Source organism: Tenrec ecaudatus, chromosome 7 (genome assembly GCF_050624435.1).
Source record: "Tenrec ecaudatus isolate mTenEca1 chromosome 7, mTenEca1.hap1, whole genome shotgun sequence".
NCBI classification, from domain to species: domain Eukaryota; kingdom Metazoa; phylum Chordata; class Mammalia; order Afrosoricida; family Tenrecidae; genus Tenrec; species Tenrec ecaudatus.
Window position 1 is genome coordinate 97,951,509 of NC_134536.1, and position 15,757 is coordinate 97,967,265.

Below are 15,757 nucleotides of genomic sequence, written 5' to 3' on the forward strand. Positions count from 1 at the left end.
TGCTACAGCAAAGTGTGGTAAAGATATGAGATGGTGCCCACCTGTCAGATGAAATAGCATCTGGGATCTTAAAGGCTTGTACCCAAACAAGCAGCCATCTAAGTGAGATGTCAGCTAAGTCCACACGGAAGCAGCACACCAGCCCGGGTAATCCAAAGACCACAAGAACAAAATCCAAATATGATGAAGGGAAAGGTAGCAGAGCTTAAATTGTGAACACCTAATTTTTTGAAGGTTTAGAGAGCAGTGGGAACTAAAATCCATCTACAGAGCATCTAGTCAGATGAAGCCGCTGGCAGATCCTCTCTGGCCACAGTTGAGTGGCTTGAACAGGCTTGTTATCCCACATAGATGACTGTAAACCCGACCGTGGGGACAGTGTGGTATAATAAGCTACCTGGTCAGTTGACCTCCCTCTTGCCCCGACCTGAATTTGCTCTACGTTTACATAGTTCTTACTTGGTTTCAGGACAGAAATTTTCTCTCTGGCTTATTTTAATATTGCTGGTGGTCTTTTCTTTCTTCCTTCTTATTTGTATGCATTTATTTTGTTTTTATTTGTTATTACTTCTGATATGTTCCCCAGTTCATGAAGCACAGAAGGATTGGACGTGCAGAGCTAATAACAGATGCAAAGGTTTATCAGGGACCGGGGCGGGGGATGGGAAGTGGGGAAGAAATAATGAAGCCAGAAGATGGGAGAGTACACTTAAAACTGGTTGTGATATCCAGAGTGTATTTACAACTCTTCTTAAAAGCAACTTGACTCTGGAAGTGTATGCTATGTGGATTTTATACCAGTAACACAATTGGGGGGGGGGGTGGGAATAGACTGGGGAATGTCTTCATTTTAGATCTTTTAACATGGAAAACACAGCCACTCGATGCTTGTGTTTAATGTATTTTTATATGATCCCTTCAAGGAGCATTTCAAGGAGCCTTTGATATGTACTCTCCCTCACCTGCGTACCCTTTACTTTGTCCTTTTCTGGCTCTTATGACAGGTTCTGGTTCACTCCACTGCACCCATCTTCACCTTTGAAACTGACCTCGGTTTACCCAGGCTTCAGTGCAGTTGAAGGATAATATCATCTAGTTTGGGTTAGACCATTTTATCTTGGCCTTCGCCTTGCTTTGTATGAGCCTCCTACCCAAGAAGTATTCAAAATAACCATTTACTCTACACTTAGCTGCCCAGGGTTTAACGCACGCAAACATGAAAACATCCCACGCAGCATCCTGGGAACCACCATGTATACTCTAGCATTACATCTTTAAAAACTGTTTTATCTAGAATCTATTTATTTTGCATATTTCATGATGAAATAAATGGCCTTGGCTTTCAGTATTTGAGTGCCTGATTACATTATTCAAAGACCATGTCAACAAAATTATTTGAAGCACATTTACATAGGGTGATAAGACTTGGATATTTTTATTGCCCCGGACTTAATCATAGCCTACGTCGCTTCAATCCCAAGCCAAATCTTTTGGGAAATGAGCCCTTGAAAAACACTTGTAATCACTTCTCGGCCTTTAGGCTAAGATCAAGTGTGAGAAACACGGTAAGTGAATCTGCTAGATTCACCAAAGAGAAATACCAGATGGCCAGTGACATTGGTATCTCAAACAAACGGTAAATCATTTGTAAGGATAGATTCATCCGACTGGGCATCCTGGTTTCCACCTGGAAGCCAGACACTAATGTAGTTCACTTTCTCCCCGTGAAATTATGCTGTTAGGCTCTTGTGAATGCGAATGGTTAATGAAGTCTGGCCAGTGAAAGAGGTTTAAATAATGAGATTCTTGGCCACGCCGAGAATCACTTAAAAAGCTCACTACCCTCAAGTCAGTCCTGACTCTTTGCGACCCTATAGGACTAAGTAGAAGGTCTCTGTGGGTTTACGAAACTAAATCTTTACAGGAGTGCAAAGCCTTACCTTTGTCCCGCAGAACAGCTGGTGGGATCAAACTGCTGGCCCCTGGTTAAGCAGTCCAGCGAGTAAGCCACTCTGCCAGCCAGGGCTCCTGAGAGCTGTCACTGACCCTCCTCATTTGTAGAAACTAGAAATTACCTCATAGCAACGAAGATCCAAACCCATTTTCCCATGGCACAAAGGAGTCAAACCAAACACTGATCATATCTAATTTTTTTCAATTTACTCTTCCCAGATTCTTCCAAAGAGGTGTGAATAAAACTACGAGGGAATATCCAAGAAGTGCTTGGGTGTTTGGAAATCATGTTTCTAACATCTGCCTGAATCACAGGAAGATACACCTAGGTCTTCTACCCAAGTGAAAAAATAGAGAGCGCTTCTCTGAAGTCTAGGCATAAGTCACCAACAGCCAGGCTTTAGTCTAACAAAGTAACACAGCTAGTTTAATTCCACATTTCACAGTTTATTGCTTGGCGTTTCAGTTTTGGTGGCTGCGCTATAGCAAAAGCTGATGGAATGTTCAAGGAGTGTGTCTGCCTCCAGAGTCTAGACAATCCATTCATCGTGTTTAGCATTTAGATTTCAGCAGAGCTTCCCCACGGAGCTGCCATAATGCCACCAAAATAATCACAGAAAATCCCCTGCTTTGATCTACTGAATGCCTTAAATATAGTCAGTGCCTCTGAATCTGGGTTTATTGGAGTATTTTAATAATACATCAATCTTTTTATCTGCAAGTTCGTATAACCACTTTCTTAGGTCAAAAATCCTCCTTGGTTTTTAATTTTGCACCAAGAAGCAAGTGAACTTTAGGGGTCCAAAGTGAACTTAGACAAGAAAGCAATACAGGAAGCATCAGATGGATGTGAAGGTGACAGCACCCTCAACTGTGATCGAGTATTTAGAAAGTTGGTTCTTGGCCCCAGCACCATAAATTAAGTGGATTCCTGCCCCTCCCCCGAAAAGAATTTGTTCCAAAGGACGACATTGACTCTGCAGCTATGGGAGATGGACATATTTGATCAGAGCACACGGGAGCAGATGAAGGGGCAGGAGGAGAGAGTGGAGCACAGCCTGGCCCACCAGGCCGTGATGATGATGTTCCTGAGTAGAGCAGCCAGTCCAGAGAGAGAACAACATGGCTGGCCCTACTATGAGACATGATGCCCCTCAGTGACTAAGGGCGATACAGGGGACAGCACCGGAGACACAGTGTGGGAATTGCACCTGACCTGATCCCACCACACCGAGGCAAATCACTGGGGGAGTGCAGCGGAACAGCAAGGGAATGGAGTGGCAAGGTCCCCAGGGAATGCTGAAAGTGGACTTTGGGGCCAGGGCGTGGTGCCCCAACAGACTGGACTGGAAAACGCTCCTAAGGGCCAGCAAACGATCCCTGAACTAACTACAAGCTTTTCTCTTGTGAACTGTTTTGTTCTGTTCTTTTTCAGTGGTTTGTTTTGTTGTCTGGTTGTATACTGTTGCTTTGTGTTCTTCTGTCTAGTTTTCGTGCATGTTAGTGACTCCACAGGTCTGTCTGAATAGGACAGGCTGGATGAACTATCTGGATGAAAAACAACGGGACCGACAGTTCCGGGGGGACTTGGGGTGGGGGGGTAGGGGGAGGTAAGGAAGTGGTGTTAACAAACCCAGGGACAAGGGAAAAACATGGGACCCCAAATGGTAGAGAAGGGGGAGTGGCAGGCCTGGTGGGAAATGATCAAGGGTAAGGTTGCTTAGAGAAGAGGTATACTCTAGCCCAGGTGGCGATGAAGCATGGTAGTAGGGCAGGAGGAAGGTCAAGGGAGATGGAGGAAAGAGCTAGGAGTAAAAGGGCATTCATGGAGGTCTAGACAAAGACATGTACATGCAAATATATATAGGAGGATGGGGAAATAGATCTATGTGTCTATATTTATAGGTCAAGTATTAAGGTGGCGGAAGGACCTTGGGCCTCTACTCAAAGACCCCCTCAATGCATGAATACCTTCTTTTATTAAATTGGAACTCTATGATGCTCACTCTCCCGACACAACGGCTGGAGCCAAAGTGGGTGAACAAGTAAATGTGGTGAAGAAAGCTGATGGTGCCCGGCTATCAAAAGAGATAGTGACTGGGGCCTTAAAGGCTTGAAGATAAACAAGCGGCCATCTAGCTCAGAAGCAACAAAGTCCACATGGAAGAACACACCAGCCTGTGTGATCGAGTGGTCCCAAAGGGATCAGTTACCAGGCATCAAAGAACAAAAAATCATATCATTGACTGCACACCTCCATGATAGGATTGCTGAAGACAAATGGGTGCACAAGCAAATGTGGTGAAGAAAGCTGATGGTGCCCAGCTATCAAAAGAGATAGTGTCTGGGGTCTTAAAGGCTTGAAGGTGAACAAGCGGCCATCTAGCTCAGAAGCAAATAAGCCCACATGGAAGAAGCACACCGGCCAGTGCGATCATGAGGTGCCCAAGGGACCAGGTATAAGGCATCATGCAAAAAAAAAAAAGATATAAGTGTGTGTATGTATGTGTATATATGTATATATGTATGTGTATATATATATATATATTATATTAAATGAAGGGGGAAGTGCAGAGTGGAGACCCAAGGCCCAAGTGTCGGCCAATGGAGATCCCCTCATAGAGGGGTTTAGGAGAGGAGATGGGTTAATTAGGGTGTGAGGTAGTATCGATGAAGAACACAGCTTTCCCCCAGATCCTGGATGCTTCCTCCCCCCAACTACCATGATCCGAATTCTACCTTGCAGAGCTGGATAGGACAGAGGCTGTACACTGGTACATATGAGGGTTGGAGGTACAGGGAATCCAGGGTGGATGATACCTTCAGGACCAAGGGTGTGAGGGACGATGCTGGGAAAGTGGAGGGTGAGTGGGTTGGAAAGGGGGAACTGATTACAAGGATCCACATGTGACCTCTTCCCTGGGAGAGGGACAGCAGAGAAGGGGGGAAGGGAGACTCCGGATAGGGCAAGATATGACAAAATAACGAGGTATAAATTACCAAGGGCATATGAGGGAGGGGGGAAAGGGGAGGGAGGGGGGAAAAAAAGAGGATCTGATGCAAGGGGCTTAAGTGGAGAGCAAATGCCTTGAGAATGATTGGGGCAGGGAATGTATGGATGTGCTTTATACAATTGATGTATGTATATGTATGGATTGTGGTAAGAGTTGTTTGAGTCCCTAATAAAATGTAAAAGAAGAAAAGAGAAAAAAATGATTAGGGCAAAGACTGTACAGATGTGCTTTATACAATTGATGTATGTATATGTATGAACTGTGAAAAGAATTGTATCAGCCCCAATAAATTGTTAAAATAAAAAATACAAATTTTTACTCTTCATGTGCACTATCTGTTTTGCACAATTAAATGTTTTATTTATAAAAAAAAAAAAAGAAAGTTGGTTCTTCAACATGGGAGTCCCTGAGTGGCACAAATAGTGAAGCAAGTGTTGGCGGTTGAAACCCACACAGAGGCATTCCAGAAGACAGGCCGGGTGATCTGCTTCCCAAGGTCACGGCCGTGGAAATCTATGTAGTCTGCGCACATGGATTCGCTGTGAGTCAGGATCAAGTCAACAACAGTAACAATATGATCAAAATAAAGTTCAAACTGTATGTCACCCGCACATTTCCACTCAGCAATACTATCTGCCAATTCACAGATTGGTCAGCCACATTATCCAGATTTGGAAAACATAATCTAAATTTTAAGTAGTAAAACTACCAATGGGATCATGGGAAGCCAAAAAGGGCTGCAAGATTTCATTACTAGAAGGTGAATCAAGTGATTGAATCACAACTGTGTGCAGCAACCAAGCTTGGAGATGGCAGGGGTGATCTAAATTACTCTCATGCCAGCTGCAGCGTGGCACCATCTGGTGACCTGGTCAGGTGTGCTAGACCTGGCGTGGCAACAACTCCAGTCATTCTAGGAAGTTGGGGCTCTTTTAGTCTGATATTCAGGAAGATCAAGCCTACATAAATTTGAGGCACGGAGACCCACTACTCTGTCTCCATAGGATTGGACACAGAACTGCCTGGGATTTCTAAAGTAATCTGTTCATTTTTTTAAGATATGACCTCTGAAACGACTAATGTCAACTTTATATATTTCTAAAGTTAAACCTAAATTTTTTCCCCTTTCTGTTGTTTGGACAATGCTTGGACATAATGAAATGCTTCTCAGGAGCTTCCTCTACAGACAGTTCTTGGTCTCCACCTACTATGACTGCACGCGCCAAGTCAGAAATGCAACATCTCTTTGATGGATCAAGGACCTTCCCTCTGACTGATCCAGGTGTCACAGATACAGTGGCCACTGACTCAACGACATTTGTCCCAGGGAAAACCATCCCCACTGATGATTACTCTGCTATCAGCCAATCTGCTGTGGGAATTTCATATTCCCCTGCAGCTTCTGAAGACAGCAGGTTGAGTACAGACAACCAAGATATGATCAAACACCTCAGAATGGATCTGACCAACATTCCTGCCTCTTCTGAGGTGCCAACACAGAGCAGGAAGGTTCCTACCCCAGATCATTTCTTGGAGAATACAACTTTTGTCCCAGTTTGTCAGGCTATCACCACTTGTGCTCTGACCACTGCTACTGAGAGCCAAGAGTTGGTGGTGTTCTTCAGTCTGCATGTTGCTAACATGCCCTTTTCCAATAAACTATTCAACAAGAGCTCTCTGGAATACCAAGCTCTGGAACAACGATTCACACAGCTGGTGAGTGAGTATACTTACAATCTTGTCTGAGACTCAGTTTTCCTTGTTGTTGTTGTTATTATATTATAATATAATCTCTACTATTGTAAGCAATGTGGGTTAGAAGAGACAAGTCTCTGAGACCAATGTATGAATGTACTTATCTACAGTGTTGAGATACATTCTGATCCAATAACAGCAGTGAGCTCTAGAGTGGAAGTGTAGGCTAATTCAAACAAATATACCTAAAACAATGTCAATAAAATTCTTTCCAATTTAGTTTGCCCAAGAATAATTCATAGCCACTCAGGTATTGAACATGAGGTCTAAAGACAGAATGAGGGGCTTTTCCTAAGTTTTAAAACCACAAGCATTTCCCCAGTCATTTGAAAAGAGAAAATACATATAGTGTGGTTTTTCACAAATAAGACAAAGGGAAAAAAAACAAATAAGACCAATAGTTCAAGTACAAAAGGATCGTATTTTATTTCCCTTTAAGTTCTTGGAGACCAGAAAATGACTATCTTATTACCCCTGCTCTTTAACAACAACAACAAAAAAATACTGAATAGAAGACCATGATGACATATATCTTAGATATCAAATGCACCCAAATTCATATGCCTAGTTGATTTCTACATGTACAATATGAAATACATGAAAAATAAGAAACCTGATCAACTATGTGATAAATTCTATGCTTAATAAATAAATAACTCGTTGCCATCAAGTTGACTCCACCCCATCATGACCCTACATGGCAGAAGAACACGGCCCCTGTGGGTTTCTAAAATGATCAATATCTCCGGAGGAGAGACCCTCATATTTCTCCCTAGAGTTTTTGACGGGTTCAACCCACTCACTTTACCGATAGCAGCCCGACTCCAAGACGCACTATGCCACCAGGCTCATCTACGACACAGTGAGGGCCGATTGAGACCACTCAGGTAATAAATAATGACAATGAGAGAATAACTGATGCATTTGAATTGTGGTGTTTGTGAAGAAAATGAAATATATTGTGAACATCCAGCAGATTCAGAAGAGGATATGGAACAAAGGATACCATGCTTAATTTTCTTCATGAGAACCATACCAAACTATGGATAGCCTTGAGAAGAATGGGAATTCCAGACCATTTCATTGTGCTCGTGCAGAACCTGTACCTGGATCAAGAGGCAGTTGTGTCAACAACACAAGGGAATACTGCATGGTTAAAATCAGGAAAGGTGTGCATCAGGGCTGCATCCTCTCACCATACTTACACAATTTTTATGCTGAGAAAATAATTTTTAAAAGTTAACTATATAAAAAAGGTTGAGGCATCAAGATTGGAGGAAGGCTTATGAGCAAGCTTCGATATGCAGATGACACAGCCTTGCTTGCTAAAATTAAGAACTTAAAGCATTGCTTATGAAGATCAGGGATTGAAGCCTTCAGTGTGGATTACAACTTAATGTAAAGAAAATAAAAATCCTCACAATTTGGCCAATAGGTAACATGATAAATTTTTTAAAAGATTAAAGTTGTCAAAAATGTTTGTCTGCTTGGATCCACAATCGATGCTCATGGAAGCAGCAGTCACAGATCAAAGGACACATTACATTAGGTACATCTGCTGCACAAGATCTCTTTAAGGTGTTGAAAAGCAAGGATGTTCCTTTGAGGACTGTGTGTGTGTGTGTGTGTGTGTGTGTGTGTGTGTGTGTTAGGCTGGGGTGACTAGAGAAACAAATCCAATGCACTCAGGTATGTGTAGGAAAGAGCTTTAGATCAAGAAGTAATTGTATATCAAGAAAACATTCCAGCCCAGTTCAACTCAAGTCCATTAGTCCGATACTGGTGCATAAGTGCTTCTTCAGCCTCACACAGTCACATGCAGTGATGCAGAATGCACAAACATCACAGGCCAGAGGATGCAAAGTCATGTGCATCCAAGGTCTGTGAAAACATGACAAGACTCTGGCAGCTGTCAGGATGGCCAAAAAGCAAGAAGGTGAATAGGGATGGGGGTGGGAGTCCCTCCGGCCCATCTCATGAGAAGGCTACACCCCTAAAGAGGCACCACCAGTCTGTGACCTGACTGACAGGTTGGATGCCACCCCTCCATTTGTATATATCTTCAAGTTGACATGAAGTTTTCTAACTATCACATTGTATCTGATCCAAATCATGGTATTTTGAACCACCTCATATTCATGTCAAAGTTGGACATTGAATGGGGAAGACAAGACTGAAGAAGAATCGATGCATTTCGATTTCGGTGCTGATGAAGAATATTAACGGTACCATGGACTGCCAGAAGGACAAACAAATGTGTTCTGGAGAAGACTTCACCTCACATATTTTGGACATGTTAACAGGGATCCGTCCATAAAGAGGCCATCATACCTAGTAATATATAAAGGTAAATAAAAGGGGAGGACCTTCAGCAAGATGGATTGACACAGTGGCTATACCAATGGGTTCAAACCTAACACGTGTGAGAATGGCAGGGGACTGGGCAGTGTTTCATGCTCTTTACATGTGGTCACTATGAGTTTGAATGGATTCGGAAGCACCTAATGACAGCGACAACATGGACTGCCAGAAGAGTGAAAAATAAAGTCCATCTTAGACAAAGTCCAGCCAAAACATTCCTTTGAAGAGAGGTCCTGAGACTTGTCTCACATACTTTGCATATGTTATCAGAAGGGACCTGTCCTTGGAGAAGGGCATCATGCTTGGTAAAAATAGAGGGACAGGGGAAAGAAGACTCTCCGGAGATAGACCCAGTGCTACAACATAGACATAAGAAAGATTGAGAGGACGGTGCAGTACCAGACCCATTTCTTTCTCTTGCGCACAGAACTGACCCAACTGACCTAACAACACACAATGCATATCACACAGAATGCTGAATTTCTAAAAATAATTTGCATGATTCATATAAGTTAAACAATTATACAAATTAAAAGCTATATGAAACTAACTTAACCAAGTGAACATATGCAGTAAGATTCTAATATGGATTAGTCCATATTACAATAGTCCCAGCGAACAGACCCCCAGTGCACGGCATCCAGGTGGATTACTTCAGGTCTATACTAGCCTGCCATCATGACGATACCAAGAATACAAATATTTTAAGTAAGATACAGATTTATTTCCCTTTCATTTGATAGTCTGGTGAAACACCTCTGCCCGATCCCATCCTTCTTACAGCTCTGTGAATGCCAGGGGTACTGGCATCACCCACATGGTCAACCTAGGTCAATACCACATGCTTGCTTTCTCTTTGGAGGCTCAAGAGAGTAGGCCCAAGGTAAGCAATATGAACAAGTGATCCCAACGAGACTCACATCACTTCAACTCGTATCTCACTGGTGGGACCCAGTCAGCTGGCCACACTCTGATGCATGAGAGTCTGGAAAATGAGGTCTCTAGCTAGACCATTCTAACTTGTTAAGGTTAACGTGAGAACCGCTCCCTTATTCAGTGGGTCTCAATCTGTGGATCGCGACCCTTTTGGGGGTCAAATGACCCTTTCACAGGGTCGCCTGATTCATAACAATAGCAAAATTACAGTTATGAAGTAGCAAAGAAAATAATTTTATGGTTGGGGGGGTCACCACAACATGAAGAACTGTATGAAAGGGTCACACGGCATTAGGAAGGTTGAGAAACACTGAGCTAGACAATCTCTTTCCTACGAAGAATAGGAAAATGAACTTGCAGGAAGGAAAACTAATAGCCTGCACACTAGATAACACGGGAGCCCCTACCAGAATCCAACGCCGGATGGCCAAGGCTAAGGGCCACGTCAATAAAGATAGGTTCAGAACATTTCGGAAAGAAAACAAGTCTCAAAGGACGGTAGCTTACAAGCGGTAGATGTGGAAAACTCAAACAAAATGTCCCGAGCACACTTTTGAGATGATGGAACTTCAGGTTGTCAGGAGTCCCTACGGACTCACACTTCAGACAAGAGCGCCTGGTACGACCAGGGTCACGCAGCTTGAGCAAGGTCACACAGCTGGCGGAGGGCACTGCCAGGAGCCGCTCCCAAGCTGCTTCTCTGCCAGTTCCCTGAGCTTTCCACTGCTTGCAGCTGTGCTGAAGAGGACAGATACCCTGCACAGACAGACAGGCTGCTGTGTAAGCAGTGTTGTTTTTTTTATTTCAACAGGTCATTTTGAAATTGGTTGCTTCCGAACAGGTGCCCCATTTACCCAGGTGTAGGTCCTACTACTCCGGAGCTCAGCTTGGAACGTGTTTTCATCTACCTGGACTCTTCTCAATAACTGAGCCTGCCACTCTAGCGTGGCCAGTACTATTGACCTGGATTTTCTTTCCTTCTTTTTGTTTTTTTTAAGGCCTTATTCTCACAATTCATCATGAAGAAAATCACTGCCCATCTATCTCAATATTCAAAGATAAAGGTAGAAACATGGAACGTAATCACTGCAAAGAGATCATTACAGAGCGGCATTCTGGCCTCTCACGGAATGAGAAAATAACGAGGAAGTGAAATTTATGCCACAAATAATAAAAAGCGAGCAAAATGGAATTAGCAGCAGCTGAGCACTTAGATAGCAGTTAAGAATAAACCCACCTTTCATTTTGCAGCTGGTTCCGTATCTACGAGCCAATCTGACGGGATTTAAGCAGCTCAAAATCCTCTCTTCAGAAACGGGGGTGAGACTGTGAATAGCAGGGTCCGCTTTGCTCCGTCGGCGCCCTGTCACCTCACCGAGGCCGTGCGCTGGGTCCTGGAGGATTTTCGTTCGACTGCAGCCCAACAACTGGATCATGGTGGACAACGAGGCCATCTATGACATCTGCCACTGCAACGTGGACATCAGCGCCCGACCTACACCAACCTCAACCGCGTCATCAGCCAAATCGTGTCCTCCATCACGGCTGTCCTGCGCTTCGATGGCGCCCTCAATGTGGACCTGACCGAGTTCCAGACCAAGCTGGTGCCCTACCCTTGCATCCACTTCCCCCTGGCCACCTATGTCCGTCGTCTCTGCCGAGAAGGCCTACCACGAGCAGCTGGCCGTGGCCGAGCTCACCAATGCCTGCTTCAAGCCCGCCAACCAGATGGGGAAATGGGCCCCCGCCCCCGCAAGTACGTGGCCTGCTGCCTGCTGTGCCGTGGAGACGTGGTGCCCAAGGATGTCAGCGCCGCCATCGCCGCCATCAAGACCAAGCGTAGTATCCAGTTGTGGACTGGTGCCCGACGGGCTTCAAGGTTGGCGTCAACTACCAGCCACCCACTGTGGTGCCCGGGGTGACCTGGCGAAGGTGCAGCGTGCCGTGTGCATACTGAGCAACACGACCGCCACTGCCGAGGCGCGGCTGGCGCACAAGTTTGACCTGCTGTACGCCAAGCAGGCGTTCGTGCGCTGGTAGGTGGGCGGGGCAGGGCAGAGGGCGAGTTCTCCGAGGCCCGAGAGGATATGGCTGCCCTGGAGAAAGATCACCAGCAGGTGGGCATCCACTCCTACGAGGTCCAGGATGAGGGGGAGAGTAGAAACCAGCACCTGGAGCTCATTCCTCTACTCGTTGCAAAATCCTTTTGAAATAAACAGTCTCCTTGCAAAAAAAAAAAAAGGTAGGTATCTCAGACAGGCAAGTTTAAAAAATAGTTTTCCTCCCTCAAAACCAAAGAACAAGTACACCTAATGCTTTACAAGTTCCAAGCATTCCTTCTCCTCACAAGTAAACATTTGCTGTACTTTTGGTGTGTGGGGTGTAATCCAAACCCACTGCCAACTTAATATAGATAGACGTATATTTGTAGCCCATAAGTGCATTGCCATCCATCGGGTAAATGCCAATGCATAGTGATCCTTTAGGGCAGGGTGGACCTGCCCCAGTGGATTTCCAAGGCTGGAAATCGTTATGGAATTAAGAAACCTAATCTTGCTCCCTCGTGGAGCAGCTGATGGTTTGAACTACTGACCTTGCTGTTAAGCAGCCAACTCTCTGCCCACTATTCCACCAGGGCTCAAGTACCCCAATGTCAAACTAATTGACTTTCTACAGAAGACAAAAACGTCTCAATGAACTGGAACAACCAGTGCGCCTGCCTGGCGCCTTCTGATCCACTACCAGCACCACCTTCTCAAAACTCTCATATGAGATGAGCCCAGCACCTTCCCGAGATGGGGAGAAAAGGGGAGTCATTTAAACTTTGGAAAAGGTCAATTCATTATCACCAAAAAAGGAAAGCAATACCACCACTACCACAGGGGTTCAGTCATCGACCCTAGATCAGTTTCCACGTGAAGATAAAAATAAACTTAGCCGTGAAGGAACCCCGCTTTAAAGAGAACAAGTCTTACCGATGCCTGCGCAATTGAAAGCCACCATTTGTGCTGGTAGTAGATGTGTGTGTACGCACCGCTTGTATCTAAACTGGGAACTGTGAGGGAGTTCGGTTTGGGTTGGAAGCTTTTAAATACCTGGAAGTACAGGTGGGGAGGTTCTAAACTGACTGCTAATGAGACCTTGCAGTCACAGGTCAAAACAAAGCTTCGTGATTGGCTCCGGATTAGTGAAGTGAATCTAACACCCTCTGACTCTCTATGGACTAGCAAGGAAGGCAGAAGGAAATGGCCTTGGGGAAAATGCAAGTCAAAAGACTCAGTAAGGAGATACTTGACTTTGACCGAGTGGCCTTTGAGCTACTTGGAGGGAAAAGACCTTACGTGTTAGTAAACAGGGTTAGTAGAACAACCAGAAGGCCCCAGAGTCATGGAGCCTGGAGCTCTAACTCCAAGCAGGGACAGCTAAGGAGCTCAGGAAATCAAGGACGAGCTAAATCCTGGGAAAGCATTGCCCCTCCGCCTGAACACTGCTTTACAACTGGCAAAGACTCAGGGGCCCTGGCGGACTAGGATCCCAGTTTGTTCAGTCCGTTGCTTAAAAATTAACCAGAAGTAGAGTCCTTGGAAGGAAACGGTTTTACCCCGGAACCCCTAATTCCCATGCCTCTTGAGTGCCTCGGAAAGTGGGCAGGAGCTGGTAGTGCACTCTAGGGGCTTCGTGAAGAGAAGTGCTGGTGCTGGCAGGAAGCACCGCATAGCTATGGCCTTAAAAACACGTGGTGCCGAACGTGAGCCCTGTTTGCTGCCAGTGGTGTTTTAATGAACTATTGAAGTTAATGTTTACAAGTGATAAATGGAGAGAATATTTACAACACTGGATGCATGGTGCTTGAGACACTGTAAGTGTCCAACGCTGCCTGAAGGACCTCTGGTGACAGTGGTTCAATGCCGAAAAGGTGGTGTTCGGAACTTGCCAGCTGTTTCATAGAGAAGCATAAAGCAGTCTGCTTCTGGAAAGATTTACAGCTTTGGAAAAGTTGTGGGACCGTTCTACTGCGTCCTAGAAGGTCAACTGGACATTCCTTAGCTGGTTTCGTATTTTTGGCTTCATCTTACCTCGTTATAGCAACCCAACCCCTGCGGGTTTCCGAAACTGCAGCTGCTTACGGGAGTAGATCGCCCAGTGTTTCTCCCAAAGAGCTGCTGGTGGTTTCAAGCTGCCGGTCACGTACTAGCCCACCTATAGTATCGAGCCACGTGCAGGTGTGAGAGCACGTGGCAGCAGCAAACCCAGTCCAACCCCCTCCAGATCGGACGATGAGGTTTTTAGTAGACAATTTATCAGCTGCTGCCATGTGATCATTTCATTAAATTTTTTTCCAGAATAACGCTTATCTAAATCCCCACACTATTTTTTCCTGTTCCTTTCTTTCAGTGCGTTTGCTTTGTTGTTTCCCCCTTTAGAATATTCCCTCCTCTCTCTGGGTACTGTAATTCACTGCAACATCTCACAGAAACTCATGGAACCTTCAGGTGTCAGACAGTTTTCAAGTTACATGAAGTCCCAAATTCAAAGGTCCTGCTCTTCTTGCTTCCATCAAGGCTCAGTCAGGAAAGGGAGGTCACAAACAAGGGAAGGCTTTTATGGAGATGTGTTTTACCTTTCAGCTGATCGTGATGTTGTTGCTGGGTGCCATGGAGTCAGCTCCCCCTCAGAGCGACCCTAAGGGCAGAGAATGAAACACGGCCCGGTCCTGTGGCAGCCTGGCAATCCCTCCCATGTTTGAGCCCATTGTTGAAAACTCTGTGTCAATCTATCTTGTGTATGGGCTAGCACATTGCTGCCCCTCCACTTTTTCCTCCAATGCCATGAGATGAAGTCTCGCCATCCTTCCTTCAAAGGAAGCGTCACTCAAGTCCCACCCTCCAGGAAAGTAGGGTCTAAAGATGCATGCCACCCTGATGCTGTAATAGAGAAACGCACTGCCAGGTACTGGATTCCTCCTCCTAGTGACCCCAGAGCACAGAACGGACCTGCCCCTGTGGATTGTGAAACTGGAAATAACTCTTTAAAGGGGTAGAAGTCCTTGTCTCTCTCCCATGGGTTCAACCTGCCAGCCTTGGGGTTATTGGCTCAATGCCTAACCCGCTAGGCCACCAGGGATCCATAGTGGCGCAGCTCCTCCAAAATGGGATCAGGTCTACCAGCACCAAGGCTAGAAGCTACAGCTCGACACAAAGTGTGTTGTGGCAAAGGAGACACTGGCTAGAAGGGCCGTATTACATAATGAGCTACATTTCACTTTCATCTTGTTTGGGGAGGTGGAAAGAAAAAAATAAATGCTTTAGAGAAAGCATACGTGCAAACTCTAGTACACACAGTGGAAAATTCCCCTTCAATTGCAATAAAGCAAGGGCCCACGTGAGACCAGCACCCGGTCAGATACACACACTGTTACAGACTCCCAAGCACCCACTGTGTTTTATGGGGGGTGGGGGGGGTAGGGGGTATACTTTCTTGTAAAGCATTCCTGGTATCACTAAGTCTATACCATTTTCTTAGGAGGAAATAAATACAAAATTAGTATTTTGGTGAGAAAGGAACAGGAGTCTAGAATTAAATGTAAGGAAACATGCAGGTGACGATTTTCTATCACTGTCTCTCCTTTCTTGCAATCCAGCCACTATAGCAGCCATTTCACTCCTGGTGTTCCAGAGTGACTGGCTGATCCCGACTTTCCCTTCTGGCAGTCTCCTTCAGTGTCAGCTGTCAAGGTG

At 45.1% G+C, this 15,757-nt stretch overlaps 1 protein-coding gene and 1 pseudogene across 1 annotated transcript in view; both read left to right on the forward strand.

Moving 5' to 3' along the window:
• The window catches only part of IMPG1 (interphotoreceptor matrix proteoglycan 1), a gene marked incomplete at its 3' end in the record, with an annotated part of 133,327 nt that extends 121,875 nt beyond the window's left edge, over window positions 1–11,452 (forward strand). Inside the window, 3 exon segments of the mRNA XM_075553758.1 lie at window positions 6,154–6,683; window positions 11,271–11,322; window positions 11,325–11,452. Of these exon segments, the coding sequence (XP_075409873.1) occupies window positions 6,154–6,683; window positions 11,271–11,322; window positions 11,325–11,452 (710 nt within the window).
• A 1-nt stretch (window position 11,453) lies between these two features.
• Window positions 11,454–12,229, forward strand: LOC142452436 (tubulin alpha-4A chain-like; annotated as a pseudogene).
• Window positions 12,230–15,757: the final 3,528 nt, after the last annotated feature.